Source organism: Telopea speciosissima, chromosome 2 (assembly GCF_018873765.1).
Source record: "Telopea speciosissima isolate NSW1024214 ecotype Mountain lineage chromosome 2, Tspe_v1, whole genome shotgun sequence".
Lineage (NCBI taxonomy): Eukaryota > Viridiplantae > Streptophyta > Magnoliopsida > Proteales > Proteaceae > Telopea > Telopea speciosissima.
In genome coordinates this window covers 51,437,938-51,460,665 of record NC_057917.1, presented here as the reverse complement: position 1 = coordinate 51,460,665, position 22,728 = coordinate 51,437,938, and the positions used below count along the sequence as shown (strand labels likewise).

The following is a 22,728-nucleotide window of genomic DNA, read 5'->3' as shown; positions in this document are numbered from 1 at the left end:
TGTGCATTTACGACTCAAGAGTCATGTAGACTCGTCCAATATTAAAAAAAAAAATTCAATGTAGTAACCGCAGAGTTGAACCTGCGACCACAGAATTTCTACACAGGCACTTTGCTATGTCAAAGAGTTTGTTCATGCAGCTATTTCAAACCTATGACATCTCTCCTGGCATTGAAAGAGACCAAAGGTGGCTTGGCCTCCACCTTGGCTAGTTTCGAAGGATGCCTAAGCAGTAAGAGTAACAAAAATTGAAGAGAGGACTTACGAGTAACTACTAGACTCCAGGAATGTAAACAATGTTTGCAAATTTTTGTCATCTGGGCTAAGCATTATGTATATAATTGTAGTTTTTGTGACTTGGGGTGGAAGGTTTGGAAGCTGTTGCGGTTTTTAAAGACTCAGTCATGTACATGTAGGTGATCTGTGTACCAACAGGTGGGATGTCTGTATCGGGCGATCCATATCAATATAGCTAGTCACCGATGTCGATATTGTGTTGATACCGTCTCAGTGAATTGAAACAGTAAAGTTCAGGGGTAAAACAGTCAAAGAAACCCTAATTTTTAGGAAAATCAAGGTTAACTTGTCTGTTATGGGTCGATCCGCACCAATCCATATCAGTATCATATTGATTTTGAAGGTGACTAATACCCGGTCTGATACCGTGTACTAAAATCAGGGGTGGGAGTTGGAGTTATCGGTGGTAGATCTCTCTCATTTAGGTCTCATGTATCTTAATGTATCTAAAAATTATTAAAAAATGTGATTTATTCTGATCAGCTTCGACTTGCCCGAGTTATTAGGTTTTGAGGAGGACAGCGTCGAGTTGGACAATGTAACTATGTAAGATTTAAAATGTTTTTTTAGTTGAGTGAACCCGTGGATTCTGCAACTAATGTGGAAGTGATAAATTGTAAACTTCTTTTGATTGTCCTTATTTTATTCCCAAAAGTTATTAAATCAGGTAAAAAACATTGGACCGAGTTTCCTTCCACCCACGGTGAATGGGATCTCATTCATTTACCGAGGGGCGGGAGAGGGAGGGAAAGGGTATCAAGATGGTACTTCGGAACATACTAAAACCCTAGGAGGGGTTTGTGAATCCTAAGATGGTGGGTGAACCGTCCTCCATGGGTGGAGGAAAACTTTGTCCAAAAACATTCTCAAGATAATTTTTAAAGTGACATAATATTAATGTCATTCTCAAAAACTAGTATTGTTTCACTTGTTTTTTAAATACATATGTATTTAGGCCTATTAGCCTTTGCAACATTTCTTATAAAATTATTGCTAAGCTTCTAGCTAATAGGCTCAAGGATCTCCTACATTCTTTTATCTCTCCCTTTCAAGCTACCTGTATCCTTGGAAGACAAATATCTGACAACATTATCATAGCCCAGGAAAATTTTCACTTCCTCAATAAGAAGAAAGGGAACAAAATTTCGTAGCTCTGAAACTAGACATGGTTAAAGCATATGACAGACTTGAATGAGGATTCATCCGAACCATTTTTGAGTTCTTGGGATTCAAAGAGGACTGATGTGGTTTGATCAGCCACCTTATGTTATCGGTCTCTTATTCCATTAAGCTTGAAGGGAGCCTTTTTCAGAATATTGATCCTTCGAGAGGAGTTAGGCAAGGATGTCCCCTCAACCCCTAACCTTTTATGATAGCTATGGAAGCCATATTCTGATTATTATTTGCTTATCGAGAGCTCAACATGTTTAAAGGTGTCAAGATTGCTCGATATGCACCTAAAATTTCGCACTTATTCTCTGCTGATGGTATTTTCATCTTTTATCGTGCTTCCTTAGATAACATTCTATCTATTATATCTATTCTTGATTTTTTTTTCTCAGATTTATCTGGTCAGTATATTATCCTTGAAAAAAATGATGTTTGTTTTAGCCGTAATGTTCCTGTTGAAGACCAAAGGCGATTCTTCAAGATACTTGGAATCAAGGAAATGTCTCACGATGCCATTTAGCTTGGAACCAAGCTCTTTCATCCTCGATCTAAATCAGCAAGTCTCCAACATTTTGTCATTCGGATAAAAAATAGTCTGTTGGAAAGCCAATCTATTATCCTATGAAGGGCGTAAGATTCTAACCCAATCTGTTCTTGCTGCAATTCTTACTTATCTTATGTCTTATTTTGCTTTCCCTTCTTCTATTTGTTGATCTATTGACTCTATTTGTTTGAGATTCTGGAATAGAGACAAAAAGGGGTCACAAAAGATCCATATGATTTCTTGGAACAAGATTCATTCTCCAAAACTCAAGGGAGGGTTAGGGCTTAAGGACTCTACTACTCAGAATAAGCTCTCCTTCTAAAGTTGGGATGGAGACTCCTTAATGACAACCAATCTCTATGGGCGAGATGCTTGAGAGCCAAATATTTTTACAACAGATCTCTCTTCGGCTGTTCCACCATTAAAAAAAAAAAAAAAAAAAAAAAAAAAAAAAAAAGGGGATCTTGGACCTGAATCACTAGTATCTTCCCCATTACTCGAAAGATTGGGTTAGGTCAGGATACTTTTTTTCGGACCGATCCTTGGGCCTCACAGGAGCTCTTATCCTCTCTCCTAGAACCTCAGCCCTCCTTTAATCCTCTCCTAAAAATAAGCTTCTTTACCTCTTCCTCATCTTGGAATATAAACCTCCTCTCTAGCATCTTCCCTTCTCACTTGATTTGTATTATCATCAACATCCTTATTTCACAAGGCCATGATGTTTGGTGGTGTAAGCTTTCTAATACTAGCCATTTTCTATCAAATTAATGACTAGGTATCTCCACAGCATCTCCCATCCCCCAATGGTGGAAATTCATGTGGAAATTAGAGGTACACCCCAAAATTCAAAATTTTTCTTTGGAGCAATGGCATCCCAATCAAGGAAATCCTGGCTAATGCCCTTTTTGTAATTCATATCAAGAATCCATATGGCATGTGTTTTTTTCTTGCAATCTCACTAGGAGGATCTGGAGCATTGGACCTCTAGTTCTTTTAACGGACCACCTCAACTACTCCATATAACCATTTCGTTTACATCTTTTTAACTCTCTCTACTCTAACAAAAGCACATGCATATGGGTTTTTAAGGTCATCGCAATTTCATCCTCCTTCATATTAAAGGGGATGTCTTCTTATGGGTCTGTAAACAATACTATCTCTCTGCTTAGTTAATTTTATTTTTTATTTATTCATAAAAAAAAATACACATGTAAAATGACAAGATTTTACTTAAAAAATTATTATATTAAAAAGGCCAAATTTTTATATTTTTTTTAAAAAGTTACACACCTTGCTTCTCACCCACTTTTATTACAAACGTTTTCCTTAAAAGGCTCTATTTGGTTACAAGGGAAATGTAAATATTTCTCTCGAAAGTGAAATATATTTTACTGAAATCATTTTTGGGGCTTAGTTGCAAGAGAAAAGCAAATATTTCCTTGATAAGTGAAATGTATTTTATAGGAAATACAAATGTTTCCTTTCGAATGAATAAAATCTGAGGTACCCCATTTGGGATACCTCAAGTTTGAAAAGGAATGTTTGGGGTTCCAAAACAAGTTTAAAACTATTCTAACTTAATTAATGAGTTTAAAATATTTGAAATTTTCAATTTTGCCCATCATTAGAAATCATCAATTCTCATTTGAATCACAATATCTTTCATCTTTTTACCATCGTCAAGCACCCATTCTCCCCTGCCCTTAACCTGATCATTGACATGAGCAATTGTCCGGCTGAACAAACCTACTAGAAACTAGTGAACTTACCAAAGCTCAGCGGAATACTTTATTTCCTCTTAATAAATAATTGAGCATCTGGATGTGAAGTACCATCAGATATATATTTCTCCCAAAATTCCCTCAAATGCATGATGTGAGCAAACAACATTAACCTTTTTCTGCCATTAGAATTTAGAACCTGAGTCTTGGATTTAAATCCTCTCAATATAGCATAAAAATCTCATTCATCCATTAGCAATCTACTCTAGCGAAACTGAAAAAGTATCAAACACATAAAACTAAGAGACTGAGACTAAGAAATAAATGTTGATTCCAACTCAGCTTAAGAAATTTGACCCTTCCCCAATTTTTTAAGGGAGAGTAAGAGAGGAACTAAGAGTCAAAATTTCTCAATAAGAAAGGAACTAAGAGTTAAAACATCCTAGTAAGAGAGGAACTAAGAGGCAAAACTTTTCAATACAAAGCAAAAGAAAAAATTCACATGCCTTTTTTTGTTTTGGTAAATCAGAAATCTATTGATGATAAAAGTGTGTAGTAGCCAAGGCTTCATTTAGACGCAAATAATGAAGCCACTGAGTGAAATTACGCCAAACCTTCATACACAATAATGACAAGGCCTTCCTGGCAACGGAATAAGCTACACCATTTGTTAGACCCACTTGATGTGCATTAAGAGTTGAAATCAATTAATGAGTTGTAACTGCTTGATAATCAAGACCCACTTGATGAGCTTTGAATTTTGCAATCAATTGATGAGTTGTAACCGTTTGATAATCAAGACCCACTTGATGTGCATTAAGGGTTGAATCAATTGATGATTTGTAACCGCTTGATAATTAAGACCCACTTGATGGGCTTCGAAGTTTGTAATCAATTGATGAGTTGTAATCACTTGATGATCAAGACCCATTTGATGTGCATTAAGGGTTGAATTCAATTGATGAACAATAAGGTTTTCAGTGGTATCATCTTCTCCGAAAAAGACTACTGTCGGAGAACAATCCAACATCAACATGGATGTCGATGAAGGGTCTTCATGGTTCCTACAGCACTCAATTTCATCAAAAATAACAAAACATATGCAGCCTTAACGAGCTCAACACGAATTTCAGATCGGTGATGAACGTAAAGAATAGCTTGGAAAACAAATCTTGAAGAGCAACGAAACAGATATTGACCGACCTCGATTAGAGAAACCTCCAACTCGCCTAGAGCATTTCATGCAGAGACCAGTGCTTAGGTCATAACCTACATGTGATGAGGCTTACCCAAAAAGACACATCCTACCAGAGAATTAATCTAGGTTATTGCGGTAATATTCTCAAATTCGTCCCTTACCACAAACTCATCTTCATCATCTTTGTCTGCCTCATCTTAGAAACCTCCACCTCTTCTTAAACATTCCATGCCAAATTATTCCAAGCTACTACAACACTGTCCTCAAATTCTCCCCTACCATGAAGTCGTCTTCACTTTCGCCTTCACCTTCGTCTGGACAACTTCCAATGGTCATGGCGATTCACTCACAAGGAGGGAGAAGCAACTAACTAGGAGGAGAGAAAACACTCACAATGAGGAGAGAAGCGTACCTTGGCATTCTTAGGGTTCACCAAATGTAACCTCACAAAAGATGAGAGATATTTGTTCACAATCCCATCTTTTATCATTCCTTTTTTCTTTGAGATTTCCTTAGAGATAACTTTACCAGTCATACAAGTATTAAGTTGAGTGCTCGATTGGTCTCTACTATGATTTGAATTCTATGAATAATCTAAGTCCGTATTGTCATCATTATTACCACTTCGATTTGGAGAACTGAAAAAAAAAATAAAAATCAACATGCCTGATAAACTTCAAGGTACTATTGGGGGGGGGGGAGAGAGAGAGAATTGCAAATACTCCAACGAGCTATCGGATAGAGAAAAAGAAGAGGTTTAATCAAACCCTGCCGCAAAGAAGAAATCTAGATTCGAGCTTCTATTTTTAGTATACATCCTCACAAAGATCCAAGGTGATGTAGAACAAAGAAGAAAAAGGGGTTAAATCAATCTCTTGCCATTGCAACTATTGTCGGATGATACGAAGAAGAAATATGGATTCAAGCTTTGATAAACCCTGAAGTGGTTGATGAGTTTATCCACCCATTCTCCAAATTTTATTTGTTGATGGAAAAAACAAGAAAAAAAAAAGGGGAGAAAGAACCCACAGAGGAAGAAAGATGGCGATAAGGGTGTCCTAAAAGATAAGGGCTTGTAGAGTTTTGGGGGCCTTAATGTAAGCTCCTCTCAAGATGAAGTTGAGTTCGTGACAGGCCACAGGATTATTGTACAATCGCAAGATGCCCCAATATCTGGTATTGTAGACACCTCATTTTGTCTTTCCCCCTAGAGGTTTCCCATAACGATGATGAGCATCCTCTAAGGCCTAGAGCCGGTGTATTTGTGGATGTAGCGTCAGTGTGCACTGCTCGAATCCTTATACCAATCGTCTATCCCCTTGCCAGAGCCCAAACCAGAGCCTCCAAGCCCTCCAAGAACCCCTGGAAAGGATAGCCCTGACCCAGACCCCTTGGAACTAGCATGGCCCAACACAGACATTGGCCCAAACAACCCAAACCACCCCTATCGACACTCAAAGACCCCGAGTCGACACCGAAACCAATTTCCATCGACATCGAGCCATACCCCCTCACTATCAGACAGAACATCTCTACTGTCTAACCTACTTCGACACTCAGAATTCAATTTTTGACAACCAAACACCAACCTTCGTTGTCGAGTCCTGTTCATCGATAGCCACTTGATGTCGAACATACCCCACTTCGATGTTGACTCGAGCAATTTCAATGTCGAAGCTCTACAAATCCGAGAAGCCAAAACTTGCCATGTTTAACTCCAATTGTGATTCCTTTCATGAACAAACCTATTTTTTGACACCTTGGATCTCAATCTTGGCTCCCTTAGTCCCCAAGAAACACTCCTAAGGCAATAAAATACTTGTCACCCATCCATTAGTCCTTATCTTGACTTTACACCCACCATCGATGCAAAGACCCCCCCCATTTGGACAATCCGGATTACCTCAGCCATACCTACATGAAGTTGGGATTGTACACACATCTCTACATCTATAAATACACCCCCTCTCATGTTGAGGAGGGTTACATGAACCTTACATGCACTTCCTATGAGCCTTGCTTTGCCCAAATCAACTTTCCACCATTAAGAGCTTTGAGTCCTTAGCTTTGGCCCTCACTTGGCCTTAGCCTATTGCCTCTCCCATCTCTTGAGTCCAACATACCACATTGAAACTCCAAGATCAAAGCTAAAAGACATCCATCGGGTAATTTTGGCGATTGGCCAACAAAGTGTTCAAGTACAAGGGACAAGAGAAGCCTCCTAAAGCGGCGAAACTTGATCAACGTACGAACCCCCTGAGTTATAAAAGGGAAACCTCCACACCTCCAGCTTTTTATTTTTTCACTAGGTTAGAGACCCTTTCTCTTCATATTTTACTTAGGTTTTGCTACTAGACTTCGTTTTGCATCTCCTGAAGAAGTGTGACCCCGTCTCTCTAGATGGTGATCACACCTCTTCTCCCTCCTATTGCTCTCCTTCACACGTTTATTTACATTCTTTTCATACAATGAAGATTTTAGCTCCATGCATGCATCTTCACATGACCCCCATCCCCTGTAGCATAGGACTCCTCCATGCATTCATTCTTATCAATTCCTTCACATGTCATGCATATGTACTGGCATGCTTCATTATCAATTTCCATTGCATCACCATGCTTAGCTTAGTGTCAATCATGCTTAGGTTTATTTATGATTTGAGTCTCCTGTCATTTCCTTTTTACATCCTTGTATACTAATAATCCTTGCCTTGCAGTTGAACCTCCGGGTATGTCACTCTTGCTCACCTTTGCATTTTATTTCTTTCTAATTTTTGTACCTTGCATCCTACCTAAAAGCATGTTATATAGTTACCTATACCTAGCAATAGAAAGACCGACAAGTCCGGGCGGACTGGAGTACCTAATACCTTCCCTGAACCGTAACTTGACCCGTATCCAGACCAACGGACCATTTGTCTCCAACGGGCATCGCATGAGAGTCATTACATTTTAATTTTGGGTCCTAGACCCTCCTCTAGGTGGCGACTCCCAACATACGATTCACTTCTCTCTTTCCCCCAAAGAGGGATGAGGTGGAGGACATGTGGCGATCCCCTGCCATGTCATTGTCCTTGTAGGTATCTCTCTACTGCCTCACCATTTTTAGAGATTAACCGACAAAACAAAGGTGGTTAGGAGACCTCCATGATCAAGATAAATGCATCCTTCATTGATTTTCATTTGAGGTCCTTGGATTGGTTGAACCTAAGTAAGGTAATGCCCCCAAAAATCCACCTTTCGGCTTCCACCGCCTTGGTTTCTTTCGCTCCGACGAAAGCACAAGGATCAGTATTTGTGAGGTCGGGCAATGGGTTACCATCAGAACAAAGATAGAAAGTGGAAGAACATTGAAGGATATTTTTATAAATTTGCAATAATTAGTTACTTAATCAGATTAGTTTTAACTTGAGTTACCTTATACATCCTTTCTTCAAACATAGGACACCTCATATGTAATTAACCATTTTCTTTTTTTCTTTTTTTCTTTTTCGTTAAAAGGGAGCTTATATTAAGTATAAATTAGAGATAAAAGGTTACAATCTGTAGTACCTCTTCCCCATAGCATCATTCTGTATTAATATAGAAAGAGCTATAGGGAGGGAATCTGTCCAAAGGGAGATCTCCTGATCAGAATGCAGAAAAACTGCCAAGAAATCAGCACAACTGTTAGTTTCCAAAACTGCCCTACGCTTACCTAGGTCATTCATCCCCTGTTCCAATCACCGAACTTCATCATTGAGACTTGGAAGAAGTGGAGTGATGCAATGGGTTGCTCCTACCCAGGCTTCGATCGTGCTCACAAAGAGGTGGTTCAGTATCATCACTTCCATCTACATTATCACTATTCTCCATCACTTGTAAGGCCGCAAAACGGTTCCCAGCAGCAAGCATATCTCCTTGGGAAGATGGTAAGGCAGAAGCTTGTTTGGGGAAAACACGATCCGTCAAGGAGTAGGAACCAGAACCACCAGCCCCATCGGAAGGGTTCAAGTTTGGTTTGGTTCAATTCTGGTTGGGGGGCTTTCTGAACCAATTTAGGGGCTGCGGTTGAAGGCAACCATCAAACCTATACCATGTTCTCCACTTTGTCCTTTATTGCTAGTAGAGCCATGAATAGCATTGTTAGGGATCTTTGCCACATTAGCAATAGCAACCAAATTGCTCTTCCCACCATGCAACGCAGGCACACTCTTCCCCTTTGAACGGTTAGGTGTTGGCTCCACGTTCATTGAGGTAGTTACTACAGAAGTTTCCTGGTCAGACTTTGATGGCGGCGCTGGAGGTTTTGCTACAGAGTTATTGAATTCTGACGGCAGGGAATGTTTACCCTGAGACCTTCTCCTATTAGGCGTCTGCCATGCTTCTTCAATCTGCATTTCATCGTGTGGTAAGTTGTCACCATTGTGATCCCAGTTAACGACAGCAATCGGACAAGCCTTGTCCACATGACCAAAAATTTTGCAGGTGTTGCATAATGGAGGCACCCAATCATAATGCACCGATTGCTCCACTAACCTACCATCCTCTATGACTATGGGGATGGTCGTAGGAAGCCCATCTTCTGCTTTGATAGAGACGCAGGATCGTGCAAATGAAAGTCTTTCCTGTTGTAAGGTCCTTCTATCAGCACAAATCAAACACCCCTGGACACTTGCGATCCGTCCCAAGGATCGAGTTCCCCAGTAATACAAATTAAGTCCATAAAGTCACACCCAAAGTGGCAACTCAGTCTCCTCCTTAGATTGAGAAACTTCAGGGGTCCAAGGACACAGTATTAAGGAACGGGAGCCAAGGTTCCAAGGACCCTCATCCAAAATCTGATAACCCAAATCCGACCCTAGGAAGTCAGAAATGAAGATTCCACTCTCCAATCCGAATACCTCAACTTCGCCAACCTGACTCCAATTTTCTTTTACAAACCTTTTCATAGAGGAGAAGGTGAGTTTGAGACCAAACACGCACCCAACCAGAGCAGCTACCCATCTATCTTTTTCCTCTGCCAAGCCTTTTGCATTACATTGAGCAATCTTCTTCCCATTTACCACTGAAGGTTCAGAATATGGGATTTCACCCGCTCCATCCTTAACCTTCCCACCAGGGAAGAGACTCACCCACGACCGCTAAGCATCACTCCGCTGACCATTACCATGCGTGGCAATGGATGAAGCGTTAGTGTCGTGGGTCACCAGTATTCAAACTCCAGTGACCATGAACTTCAGAAAATTTTCTTCAGAGCACTTTTTTCAATCGTAATTTACCATTTTCTTTCCTTTCCATTCTCTTTTACCCTTTCCCTTACAATCAAACAGAGCCAAATATAATTGAGGTTCACTCGAATCTGAAAACAACTACATAAACACGAGAGTAGGCTGGCTGGCAGTAGGGGTTTTAAAAATCGGATCAAATCGGCCGCTTCTGATCCCGGTTCTCCCCATCCGGCTCGGATCAATCTTGTACAGGAAAACCCTAGATTCCTGGAATATTATATGTCGATTCTGAGGCCGATCCAGGCCGACCGATTCCGGGTTTCAGAACCCTGGTTCGCAGCCGTTTCGGTCCGTAACACCCATCAGAATTCATAAACCCCTTTCTTCCTTGGTCCTGGTTCGTGCACGTCGGTACTTCGGACTTGGATCTTGCATTACATCGCCGGGGGAACGAGAATTTCCCCATTTTTTGCAGTGTGTTGTTCGGTTTCTATACAATCAGAAGGGAGAGAGAGAGAGAGATTAGAAGACCATGGTGCGGAGCAGATCGATTTTACTTCTCGGGAGGAAGAAAATCCTAAGTTCATTCTCTCAAATGAAAGATTCTTATAGCGTTTCAAAGGAATCCGTTTTGCCCTACATATCCATCGCTTCTCGAACTTATGGTAGTCAATCAGGCTTTAGGAGCTTGTTCGATGGTTCCAGATTCGCATTTAAGGTTCGACTTCATCTCCCTCAATTCGTTTCATCAATTTTTGTTTGGATTTCATCTCGCTGAAAGAGAGGGGGGGGGGGGGGGGATCTCTTATTTTATCAATCAGTACATGCATTGTTCGTGATGTGCATTTGCACTAATTGTTTCAAATGAATTTCGATGGAATGGCTGTAAACCTTGGATGTTGGAGCACTATCTTGCTGCTTTAAAATTCTTATACATTTCTATACTCATATACTGTTTCTTTCCGTACTGATTTTCGTATCGTTAAATTCAGATCTTTGAAAGCTTCTCTACGTATGAGTGGCACGTTTTAACCGTTGGTAGATGGTTGATGAACAAAGGAAGGAATTATTCTCTCTTTAGCTGGCCTACTCTAAGCTCTAACCTAGTGTTAAGTAATTTCATTGGTTGAAAATGTCGGCAGGCATGGACATTTTCTGGCAAAGAAAGGACTCTCCTTAGTTATAGTTTTCCTGTGGGTCTATCTTGTCTGGCTCTACAGATCATTTAGGAGAAAATCAATTATACTGAGCATTTTTTAGAAAAATGTGATTGGTACTCCCAGAGACTCAATAATTCCCTAGTCCTTCAAATGTATGCAATTTCAAAGTTCTCAAGAGCTTGAAGGCATTGAAAAGCTCTTGAATCCATTTTGACGGTGTCATTCTCTATGGTTGGAAAATGAAACTCAAATATAATTACACTCTTTTCATCAAAAGTTTCAAGGACTAAAGGTGTAAAACAATGTAATATTGATCAAGGCCCAGATTTTTGATTGACAAGTTAAGTTGTTCAAAGAATTCTCATTTTCTCTCTGATGTGATTGCTGATGGGAGTTAACAGAAAGTCGACCTTGCTAACCCAACGTTGCAAATTAAATATCCTCAAAGTAGTAGTTCAAAAGCAATGAAGTAGAATCCTTGAGATGATTACCTACAAGGAGGATGACAAAACTCCAGCTGGATTCATGGTTTTCTCATGATTCTTATGGAACTATGCCTTACTGATTAGCACCTTGTTGTATCATTTCAATTGATGCTCTTTTTTTTATATTATATTCGTTTATCAGGAACGGAATTGTATTGTATAATTGCATAGGGATCATATAGAATTCCTCATAAGGGTGTCTTGGAGCTTCTTTCTACTTCAGATATTCAGAAGCACTGAAGGAGCTGAAAATATCCTGCAAGACATCAAAATCTGCGGACCAATCCCCGCCAAGAGTTGATGTTACTCCAGTTTTACGCACGTGCATGCATCATGTCTTTCAATTTTGCTAACGGGCACAAAATCTTGATTTAATTTTCGGATGAATCCTAACTACAAGGTTTTACCTGGTAAATTGAGTTCTTTAACCCCCCCCCCCCAAAAAAAAAAAAATTAAATAAATAAATAAGAGGTGAACTTTAAAGTATTTCCAAATTGTCTAAAATATTCTTGTACCAAACAATCTTCCCTAGTTGCACTTTGTTTCTAATGCCTCTGACATCGTTTAGCTTACTATAATGCATACGTGCATCATGCAATTTTTTTTTAATTTCCTATGAAAATTAAGTACGAGGCTTTGCCTACTAACTTTGAGCTCTTTAGAAGTGTTACCAGATTGTATATAATTTTGTTCCAGTGGAGAATTTCACTGGCTGTACATTTTTCCTAATGCATGTGGCATTATGTGGCTTATTGACGAAGCAGTATTTGTGGAATTGGGTGTTGATATTCTTAAGGCGCATCATTGTCTGAATTGCTTGTTTCAGTTCCTCCTCTGGACTGATCGTTGGCAGTGCTATCAAAAGCAAGTTTGAGCCAATGGTTGACCAACGTTTTTTGTGGATTAGTAGATCTGTGGTTTCTAAATTTGGACTACTTGCACTTCTCCCAACCTTGGTGATTATTTCTCTGATTTGATTTAATTGTTGAATGATGACTGTGTTTGGCTTAAACTATTTGCTCTCATGATCGTGGGGATAACATCTGAAAATATTATCTGTTAATGTGTTCCAGGGATATTATCGTCCATCTTCAAGGAATATGACCACTACTACTGCTGCTACATCGATCTTATCATCAAAGAAGGAGGGACTAAAACTGCTAGTTACCACTGGACCTCGTGCCCAGAAAATAGTTGGGATATGGTTGTTTGGTTCTGCTGCGTGGGTGTTTAGCATGGTGGTACTTGGAGGTGTTACACGACTTACCCGATCTGGTCTGTCCATGACTGACTGGAAATTTACTGGTAGCCTGCCACCTCTATCAGAGGAAGAATGGTTGATTGAGTTTGAGAAATATAAAGAGTCTCCTGAGTACAAGCGGTTAGTGGAAAGACCATATTCTTTCAGTTTAGGATTAATAGAACCTGTTGTACAATAGAGATTTCTTAGATCTGATTTTTTTTTCATTAAACAAAGTAAAATTAAGTAATAATCATTCACACCATAGTTGTCAAGGCACTGCCTAGGTTACAAGGTGGTTCTTGAATTCCTAGGTGACTGGTTGCCATATAGTTTAAGGCGTTAGACAAAAAATAGGGGAAAAGAAGGGGGGGGGGGGGAATGAGGAAATACGGGGAACGGGATGGAAAAGGAGGGAAATGAGGAGAAAACCCAAAGAGAGAATGGAAAAATTAGAAGAAAAATGGATAGAAGAAGTAGTAACAACTGCCACTACCGCTGCAGAGGTTGCAGCGGCAGCCACTGCCACTACTGTCCACCACCATTGATGCGGATAAATCACAGAAGTGGGCTTATTTTAGCCTTTTTCTAAAAAGTGTTTTTATCGTTATTGAAATAAGCCATGAATTTAGTTTTTATTGTAATAGGACACTTTAATGGGCTTAAAATATGGGTAGGAGGTTTGAATACGGGATATTTTAATAACTTAAGTTGTGGGGTTTAGTTAGCGTACTATTCTTTTATTTTTTAACTAGTATTAAAGTGTTTTAGTTGGGCTGGATTAGGTCTCTACGAGTCCAACCTTGTTTCAAGTTGTTATTTTCATTATTTTATAGTATCCTTAGTTAAGACCGCCTCCAAGATAAGCCATTGGCTGGAGGAGTTTTGGGCTTAGTTTAAGTCATGTTTTGAGTCTTTTATGCAAGGGATTTTCTTATTGATACCCCTCAAGGTGTCGAATAATTGGTAACCTTACTTTTTCTCCCTTTTGTTATCCAAGGTTCGAGAACTCGGATCTCGGTACCAACTCGGTCCTTGGAAAAACCGAGTCGAGTCGAGTCGAGATCCCGCCGAGATCTCGCCGAGTTGGTGCATTTTTTTTTCGACTCGAAGCCTCAACTCGGTGGGTTTTAGACCTAGTTTGGGTCTGAAACTTGGTATTCAGCCTATTTTAGGCCATTTAAACACAATGGCACTATCAAATTTTGGAAAAACAAAGTTCAAATATGAGTTTCACTTCGGACCATAGGTTGGTAGGCGACGATGTACTAAAATACCCTACTCTACACATAGTTTAGTAATAGAAAGCACTCAAAACATTCAATTAATGTAAAACAACTTAAATAAGCATTAGAAATGTTAAAGTGTACAATACATCAATCTTTAAACAAATGTTACATAAAATGTGATATGGTAATGTATTCAATCCTAACCATATTCACATAGAATTCCCATGTCATATTGTTGTTGTAGTTTTGCACATAGTTTGCCACAGCACTCATATAAGTGTTGTCATCAACATATTCCAACTCCCCTATCCTAGGGTATAGAATAGGCGGAGGCGGTTGGTTTGAGGCATGAGATCTACTGCTACTGTCATATTGAGGCATGTATAGGTATGGCTGGTTTCGGACTGGGAATATGGGCCCAAAACCAGACCCAGTGCTTTGATTATCAAACTCATGTGTTGACTGCCCAAACTGACCATAGCCACTATATTCGGAACCGGTGCTCTCCTGGCCATAGTCATAGTCATGATGAGGCTGAGATGAATGCCACGACTGCCACTTACTAGTAGTATCTATACTCATGTTTCCGAAACTTGCAAGCATGGTGTTCATACTCATGTCATCATCCTGAGTCTGTGATTGTTTGCGATCCTTATTTCTCGTATGTAGCGTGGCCACCATGGTCTCGATCTTGTGTAGCATGCTTAAACTGAGACTCACTGGTGTAACGCACAGGGTCCGCCTGCGTTCCCACATCATACTTATACTGCTCGCGCATCTCCTCATGATGATCATTATAATAACCACCACTTCGCATGCCACCACCACCAGCAGGGTCATCACCATCACCATCACCATCACCATCACCATCACCACCATCACCACCACCATCACTATCATCACCATCACCATCATCACCATCACCATCACCATCACCATCAGCAGCAGCAGCAACAACAACACTTCCTATTGCAGCCTCAAAGGGTCTTGGTGACTCTGAATGTACACGCCCCTCTTGCGACATATAGTCCTCAACATCTGTACTGGTAACGGACGCAATGGTGGGGTCGGGCCTACCCCCAGGTTAATCCATATCTGGTGTACCATGATCCCTCACCCACTGGAATAGGGGATCCTCATCATCATTAGAGTCCTCTTGGAAAATGTTGGCTAGTTTGATGGGTTATTTATCATTGGTGTCCATTCCTTCACGTATGTGCCTCATCCCTAGTCTCATATTGTAATGCACATACACTAGCTACTCCAGTCGTTTGCTACCCAATCTGTTCCGCCTCTTCGAGTAGATCAATGAGAATGTACTCCAATTGCACTCATATCCGGAGGATGAACAAGTTTGTGAGAGCACTCTCACTGCTATCTTTCTCAGGTTGGGTGAACTTGTACCATAAAGCACCCACCAGTCGGCTGCATTACAAATATAGAATATTAAGAATATATACATTCTAAAGGAATAAAATTATAATTCATAAATGTAATGTCATCCACCTACCAGGGTTTGATTTTTGTCTACCCTCCACTGCAGCTTTTCGACTGAAACTTGCTGAGGCCTCTCTGAAGTTTTGGATCTGTTTTCATTTTAAATTTCAAACATTGTTAAAGGCATTAGTATTTACTACTTAGTAATTACATTCCTTTACTTACTACCAAAGTACCAAGTCTCATACTCACCTCATCATTGCACTCAGCCTGTGTCTTGGCATTAGGCTCCAACTTCTCAATAACATTTTGAACTGCCACTAACAACTCTGTGTTTAGCCCAAGATTATACGAGTACTGATACTTTGAATTCAGATAGTATGCTGGTAAAGTGGAAACCAAGAATATAACTTGTTAGTGACTTAATGCTTTTGAGTTTGAATATGTAAATGTAAAAACTCATATAAAGTGTAAAGTATGTTGAAGTGTTGAACTCACCAGCTTTATGCAATGGATGACTCAAGTGCTTCTCCCACCGCGCATCAATGATGTTAGTGTATGACCTTGTACTCCGAGGTATCGCAGCTCTGACCATTTCCTTTATCTTCTAAAAGGCAGCATAAATGTGGGGCAAGGAAGGCTTCTTCTCTGTATCAACCATCCTTAGTACTGCCACCACTGGCTCTAATATGGCAACAACTTTATGCAAGTCCTTCCAGAATTGGTCACTTGCAATGGTATGTTGTGCTGCCCTCCCTTCTTCTGAATTTGAACTTTGCCAACCAAACCACTATTCACTTGAAAACATAGACCTCAGACCTATCATCTTTGTTTGAAAGCTCTTCAATGCAATGTAATTGGTGGCAAATTGTGGTGGCAAATTGTGGTGGCAAATCGAGTGACACCAAGCCTTACTAAATCGTCATTGCATTTTTCCCTCAACATGGCTAAAGCATAACCATGGTTATATACAAAAGTGGTCACTTGTCTTGCCCTGTTGACTACACTTACCACCAAAGTTTTCTTCCCCATATCTTTCTACATTAAATCAATGGAATGTGCTGCACATGGAGTCCAAAAGAGGCGGATCCTTTTACTCTTCTTGTTCATCAACTTCTCTCCAGCCTTTTTAAAGTTAGAACCGTTATCTGTCACAATTTGGATAACATTCTTTGATCCTATCTCATCCACCACTAGCTTCAGTTCCTTATACAAGTATGATGCATCCTTTATATGCTTCGATGCATCGACAGACTTCAAGAATACTATCTTCCCATTGCAACTCACCATGAAATTGATAATGGACTGTCTGGTAGCTCTAGTCCAACTATCAGCCATAAGGGTAACCCCATACATCTCCCACCTTGGCTTCAAACCCTCAATGTACTCTTTCAACTCCTCTACCTCCTGAGGCAAATATACATTATCTAAATCATGTGATGAAGGCCCCTTCCATCCTAGGCCAACCCTCCCTGCAGCATCAAGGAATGCATGATAGTATGTTCCTTGTGCTACATAAGCTAGAATGCCATTGTATAACATGAACTTGCTTAAGGCTTTCCGTGCTTCCTCTTATTTACCACCAAACACTTGTGGGATGGTTAATTGGTAAGCATCTTGTTGCCTAAAAATAGATGGATCCTGCTCAAAAATGGGATTTGGGGAATGTGCTCGTGGTCAGGTTAGGGGCCGTGGGATCTGTCTTGTGTCAGTGCTTCTCCTCCTCTCATCTGTTACATTGGTGCAGCTGAGCCAGATCCACCAGCTCCTCTTGTCTGGGCATATCTTCCTATATTCTCATAATGCAAACTTTGTCTACTCTTTACCAAAGTCTGCTGGTAAATTCTCCACTCAGCCTCTGATTCAAACTCACCAGGTGTAGACCTATATTCAGTATCATCTCCTCCATGGATCTCTACACCAGGCCTCTCTAACACTGCCTCATCAAACTCTGTTTGTTGTCTTTCCCTCTCAGCTTTCTTTGCTCATCCTCCACTCAAGTGTTGGGCCATAGCCACTTTCACTCGGCTCGAAACATTTCTGCATGAGGCAACGTCCTTACCTGTACTATCCAAATGTTGTTTTAACCAAGTGGCTCCTCCAGATAGCAACTTTCCACAATAATTACACTTGGACTTCTTTTTATCCTCGGACATCGGGACTCCATGTTGCCATGTTATATTCCCCATTGTGTACGAAATGTCTTACTTTTTACATTGTTACATAAAAAAATATGTATTAGTAACTATTAAAGACTTAAAGTAATGTATTAAAGACTTAAAGTATTGTATTCGTAACTATTAAACATAATGTTAAGCTACTAGAACAATCAAATAGCTATTTCTTATTTATCCCCTAACCCTAGTATTTATTTCTTAATTAAAAATAAAATTTAGAATTTTTTTAAAAATATTTATACCTTAAAAGTATAAAATATTATAATGTAATGATGCATTTGACACCATTTGAAGTTGGACATTATGTAGATATGTTGTGCATAATTTTCCAACAAAAACATGTATTTTTCTTTAATATTATATATTTTTTTACAATTTCAATAATATATTTATTAATTCTGAAAAATAAAATAATTTTTTTAATGGGTGAAAAAATCAAATGACTCCATGAGGTTGTAGAGCATCCAGAGTTGTCCAACATACATGAAAATCATTTTCAAACAATCACTATTCATCCTATTTTTTTCAATATCTTTTTTCAAAAAAATTATTTATTTTGCAGAAAATATAATAAAAAAAATTCGGACTCCATCAAGTGATAGATCGTCCAAAGTTGTGTAACATATCTTAAAATGACATGAATCTACTAAGGATTGAACAATTTTTTTTGAGAAAAATAGATTTAGGGACAAATAGTTTACCTTTGAAAAATCCTTCAAATTTGTGATGAATCTTGAAGATGTGTAGTTGAATCTTCAAATGTGCAGCTGAATCACAGTTCAAGTATTGAAATCCATCCAAAAAATGAAGAAGAGAGTTGGTTTTGGGAAGAAGAGAGTACTTTTGGGGGTTTTGGACAGATCTCGAGTTCTGTCGAGTTAGGTGGGCATTAAAATGATATATGGGCATTACAAATGGGTCAAACCGAGACATCGACCCGAGATCCGATATTTCGCCGAGATATTGGACTTTTGAGTATCGCCTAGTGTCTCGTCTCGGGATCTCAAAAACTGAGATACTTTGCGAGACCTCGGATCTCGTCGAGATCTCGCGAGTTCTCGAACTATGTTATGACATATAATTTTTTCCAATGAGGGTAATAGTGTCATTTCACACGCGTACTCAAAAAATATGCATGACAATGACACCTTTTGATAATGACATAATGATGTCACTTTCAATTTATTTTTGAAAACCCTTTATACCCCTATCTTAGTAACCTGTTGAGATTAAGACAAGGGACAATTGAAAGGTGTCAAGTTCTAAATGCACCTATAGAGGTATTGTAGTTTGAATAGGTCTCGGGAGAATAGAGGTATAGAGGTATTGTAGTTTGAATAGGTCTCGGGAGAATAGAGGTATAGAGGTATTGTAGTTTGAATAGGTCCCAGGAGAACTTAATTGTTCTGGGTCAGATGATCCAGCCCTAGGATTGGCCAATCCAAACAAGAAAAAAATAATTATAACAATAATAAACTAAGGATCAACAACCCTGCATCGTCATGGTTCAGATAGTCCTCATCTGCTACAGATCCGGATATGGGGTTCTAGACAATATGATACTGAGTTTTGGGAGACTGATGAGTCACACTCTGTATAAGTATATAAGTAGGACAAGTGTCTCATATTGAGCAAGATTGCAAATAATTTTTTTAATGCTAAGATGCCTTAAACTGCACAATGTCAATTATTTCACTTTTGTATGTCACCATATATTTATTATGTGTACATTGAGATTATTATGTTCTTTTGTATTGGAATAGAATTTCCGTTGATGTTGGTGATATCACTCGTCATTTGAGAACTTGCAGAGTAAACAGGGGGATGACTGTTGAAGATTTTAAATTCATATACTGGTTGGAATATGCACACCGGATGTGGGGAAGAGCACTTGGTGTTATGTTTGCTCTTCCATTTACATATTTTCTTCATCAGGGATGGATTACGTTCCGTCTTGGAATGAAACTTTCTGCTCTCTTTGCTTTTGGTGCTGGGCAGGGTCTAATTGGTTGGTGGATGGTGAAGAGTGGTTTAGAGGTAGGAAGCTTCTTCGTGTTTGCTTTATTTCTAATTATACAATTGATCATGAAATTCACAAATATTTTCTGCTATTGCAGGAACCTGCATCTGAGTATGTTCAGCCCAGAGTAAGCCCTTACCGTCTTGCTGTTCATCTTACATCAGCATTTGCTATATATTCTGGCCTTCTGTGGACTGCTCTGTCTGTTGTAATGCCTGATCCTCCTGCTGGGTCAATAGCTTGGGTTCATGGAGCAGCCAAAGTTAAGAAACTTGCTGTTCCTTTAAGCTTCCTTGTTGGTGTTACTGCAATTTCAGGAGCTTTTGTTGCTGGAAATGACGCGGTATGATAGTGCTCCTATTCGTATCTTGCTTATTTATCTTCTGCTAACATCTAACGTTTTACTGTTTCTGTTGTAATGGTTGATCTCATGGTCAATTGTCAGGGACGTGCTTATAATACATTTCCAAAGATGGGTGATACATGGATTCCAGATGATATTTTTAGCATGAAGCCACTTATCCGCAACTTCTTTGAGAACACATCATTGGTCCAGGTATCCTTTCAATGCCAAATTACTTGAGTCTACACTTATTCCAGCTTGATTGCATAATTGTATTTCGTCACTGGGCAATATGGAACGCAACAAAGTTTCCACCTCATAACATTATGCAATATGGTAGGAAATGGCTTATTAAAAAAAAAGAACCTAGCCCTCGTTTTCTTTTTATAAATAAAAAATATTCTGGGACTGTATAGCCGGTGAGCAATAGCTGGGGGGCCACAAGGCTGATGTTATCAACTGAAATGTAGATGTGGCTAATTCAGAGGGCTCCTCACAAATTTAACAGTTGAGGACTGCCACATCAGCTTCTATATGGCATAAACTTGTGTCTGTGCAGGGTATAAAATCCACACAGCCATTAAAGAGATCATTTGGTCATATACATTTCCCATTGCAGTTTCCTTATCAGTTACTATATGGGCCCTTAAACAAAGTCGGGGAAATGATGGTTAATAACCAACCTGCATAGTTGAGTATTCAGGGTCTGTGTTTCTTTTCTCAGTGTTTTTTTACCGTTCTGGTTATCATGGGACATTGGTTTGTTTGGAGGGAGGGATTGAGGTTCTTGCTTTGGTGATCCAATCTGCACCTCTGCGGAATTCCTGCAGAAGTCCTCTCCAAAAGAAAAAGAGAAATTCTACTTGTAATTTCTATTTGGAGTTGATTGACCTTCCATGATGTTATCTTGAGACTTGATGTTTTTGGCAATTGGTCCCCCTTAAGAAGAGGGAGTAGTTTGAGTGGAAGTAGCTCTTCTTGGCTTAGAGTGAGTTTGCATGGAGGTATGTCTGGTATAAGACCATGGAGGTATCTTCATCTTATTAGAAGAGGTTGGATTCATAGTGCTCATAGAAACCACGGAGGTATCTTCATCTTATGAGAAGAGGTTGGATTCATAGTGCTCATAGAAATTCTCTTTCCAGTAGAGGATGAGATATGCTAAAACCTTGTCAATGAATTAGCTGAGTCTGGAGTGGGCTTATTTCATTTGTATTTTGGGTCTTTTGTAGTGTTTTGGTTTTTGGGCTCTCATTGTTGTAGCTGTACTACCATCTCCATCTGTGTTTTATTTAATAATTTAAAGAACTTGAGCCTTTTTATGGGGCATCAGAAAAAAGTTGTAGGTCAAAGATTAGCCATCTTGAAAAATGTGAATGTTGAAATCATAACTGTGTATGGCCAAATCCTGATCTGTTCATATGGGAATCTCAAATTGATTTGCGAGGAAATGGAGCAGAAACTAGTTAGATTGTTTGTTTTAAATTCCTAGATGCTGTAGATTGCATGAGATTGTTACAATTCAGGTAAAATACTGGAAAAATGAATATGGTTAAGTATGGTTTGTTCTATATTCCTGTACATCTGTCGAATAGCTTGCCTGGGAAATGGCTTTTTTCTGACTTCCAAGATATAGTGAGAGCAATCAGAGAGCGCCTTTGAGTGATAAAATTCTGATGCAATCTTCTTATTTTACAGCTTGATCACCGAATACTTGCGACTGCAACACTGCTATCAATTGGCAGTTTGTGGTGGGTCACGAAGAGGCTTGACATTCATCCTGCAGTACGATCTTTAATTGGGAGCACCATGGGCATGGCAGCTTTGCAGGTAAATTATGTGCCCCTGTGATATTTTGTGTTTTTTTCATCTTGAGAATCTCTGAATGAAAGCCATATACACAACTATGCGAGTACCTTTCAAATGGCAATACAGCGGCTCTCATATTATTTATTGATAATTACAGGTCACTTTGGGAATATCAACACTTCTCTCATATGTTCCAGTTTCTCTCGGCACTGCACATCAAGCCGGAGCATTGACTTTGTTGACACTAATGATCCTTCTAAACCATTCTGTGAGAAGGCCATCCATGATGCTCATCAAATCCCTAACCTCTGTTTCGAAGACGGCCTAATAGTATTAAATCACAAATCTGTATTTTATTATCATTCTCGTATAATTGTGTAACGCATGTAACTTACTCCTAAACATTTCAAATAAAGCCATTAAATTTTATTTTACAATCAAATCCATTTGATTTGATTAATAAAATGAATGTTCCACATGAAAAAAAAAAAAAAAAAAAAAAAAACGGAAAATTGTTCCTACGACACTAGAGGACTTTCCCTCCCACTCTTGAACGACCTCATATGAATGATTCCATTGTCCACACCACCATTGGTGTGGCTTACAGATTCTTCCCCCCCACCGTCATGGGAACCAACCCTCTCAAATTTTTAAGGGAAACAGTTTTCCGTAGGCGAGTGTGGTGTCT

The 22,728-nt window shown here is 39.3% G+C and overlaps 1 protein-coding gene across 1 annotated transcript; it reads left to right on the top strand.

Annotated features, from left to right (window-relative positions):
- The first annotated feature begins 10,603 nt into the window (after window positions 1-10,603).
- On the top strand, window positions 10,604-22,397 carry LOC122651997 (cytochrome c oxidase assembly protein COX15). Its single transcript, XM_043845612.1, has 7 exons — window positions 10,604-10,857; window positions 12,859-13,166; window positions 19,680-19,905; window positions 19,986-20,231; window positions 20,334-20,444; window positions 21,930-22,061; window positions 22,198-22,397. The coding sequence occupies exons 1-7, from the start codon at window positions 10,672-10,674 to the stop codon at window positions 22,366-22,368; spliced, it is 1,380 nt and encodes a 459-aa protein (XP_043701547.1). The 5' UTR covers window positions 10,604-10,671; the 3' UTR covers window positions 22,369-22,397.
- The last annotated feature ends 331 nt before the right edge of the window (window positions 22,398-22,728 follow it).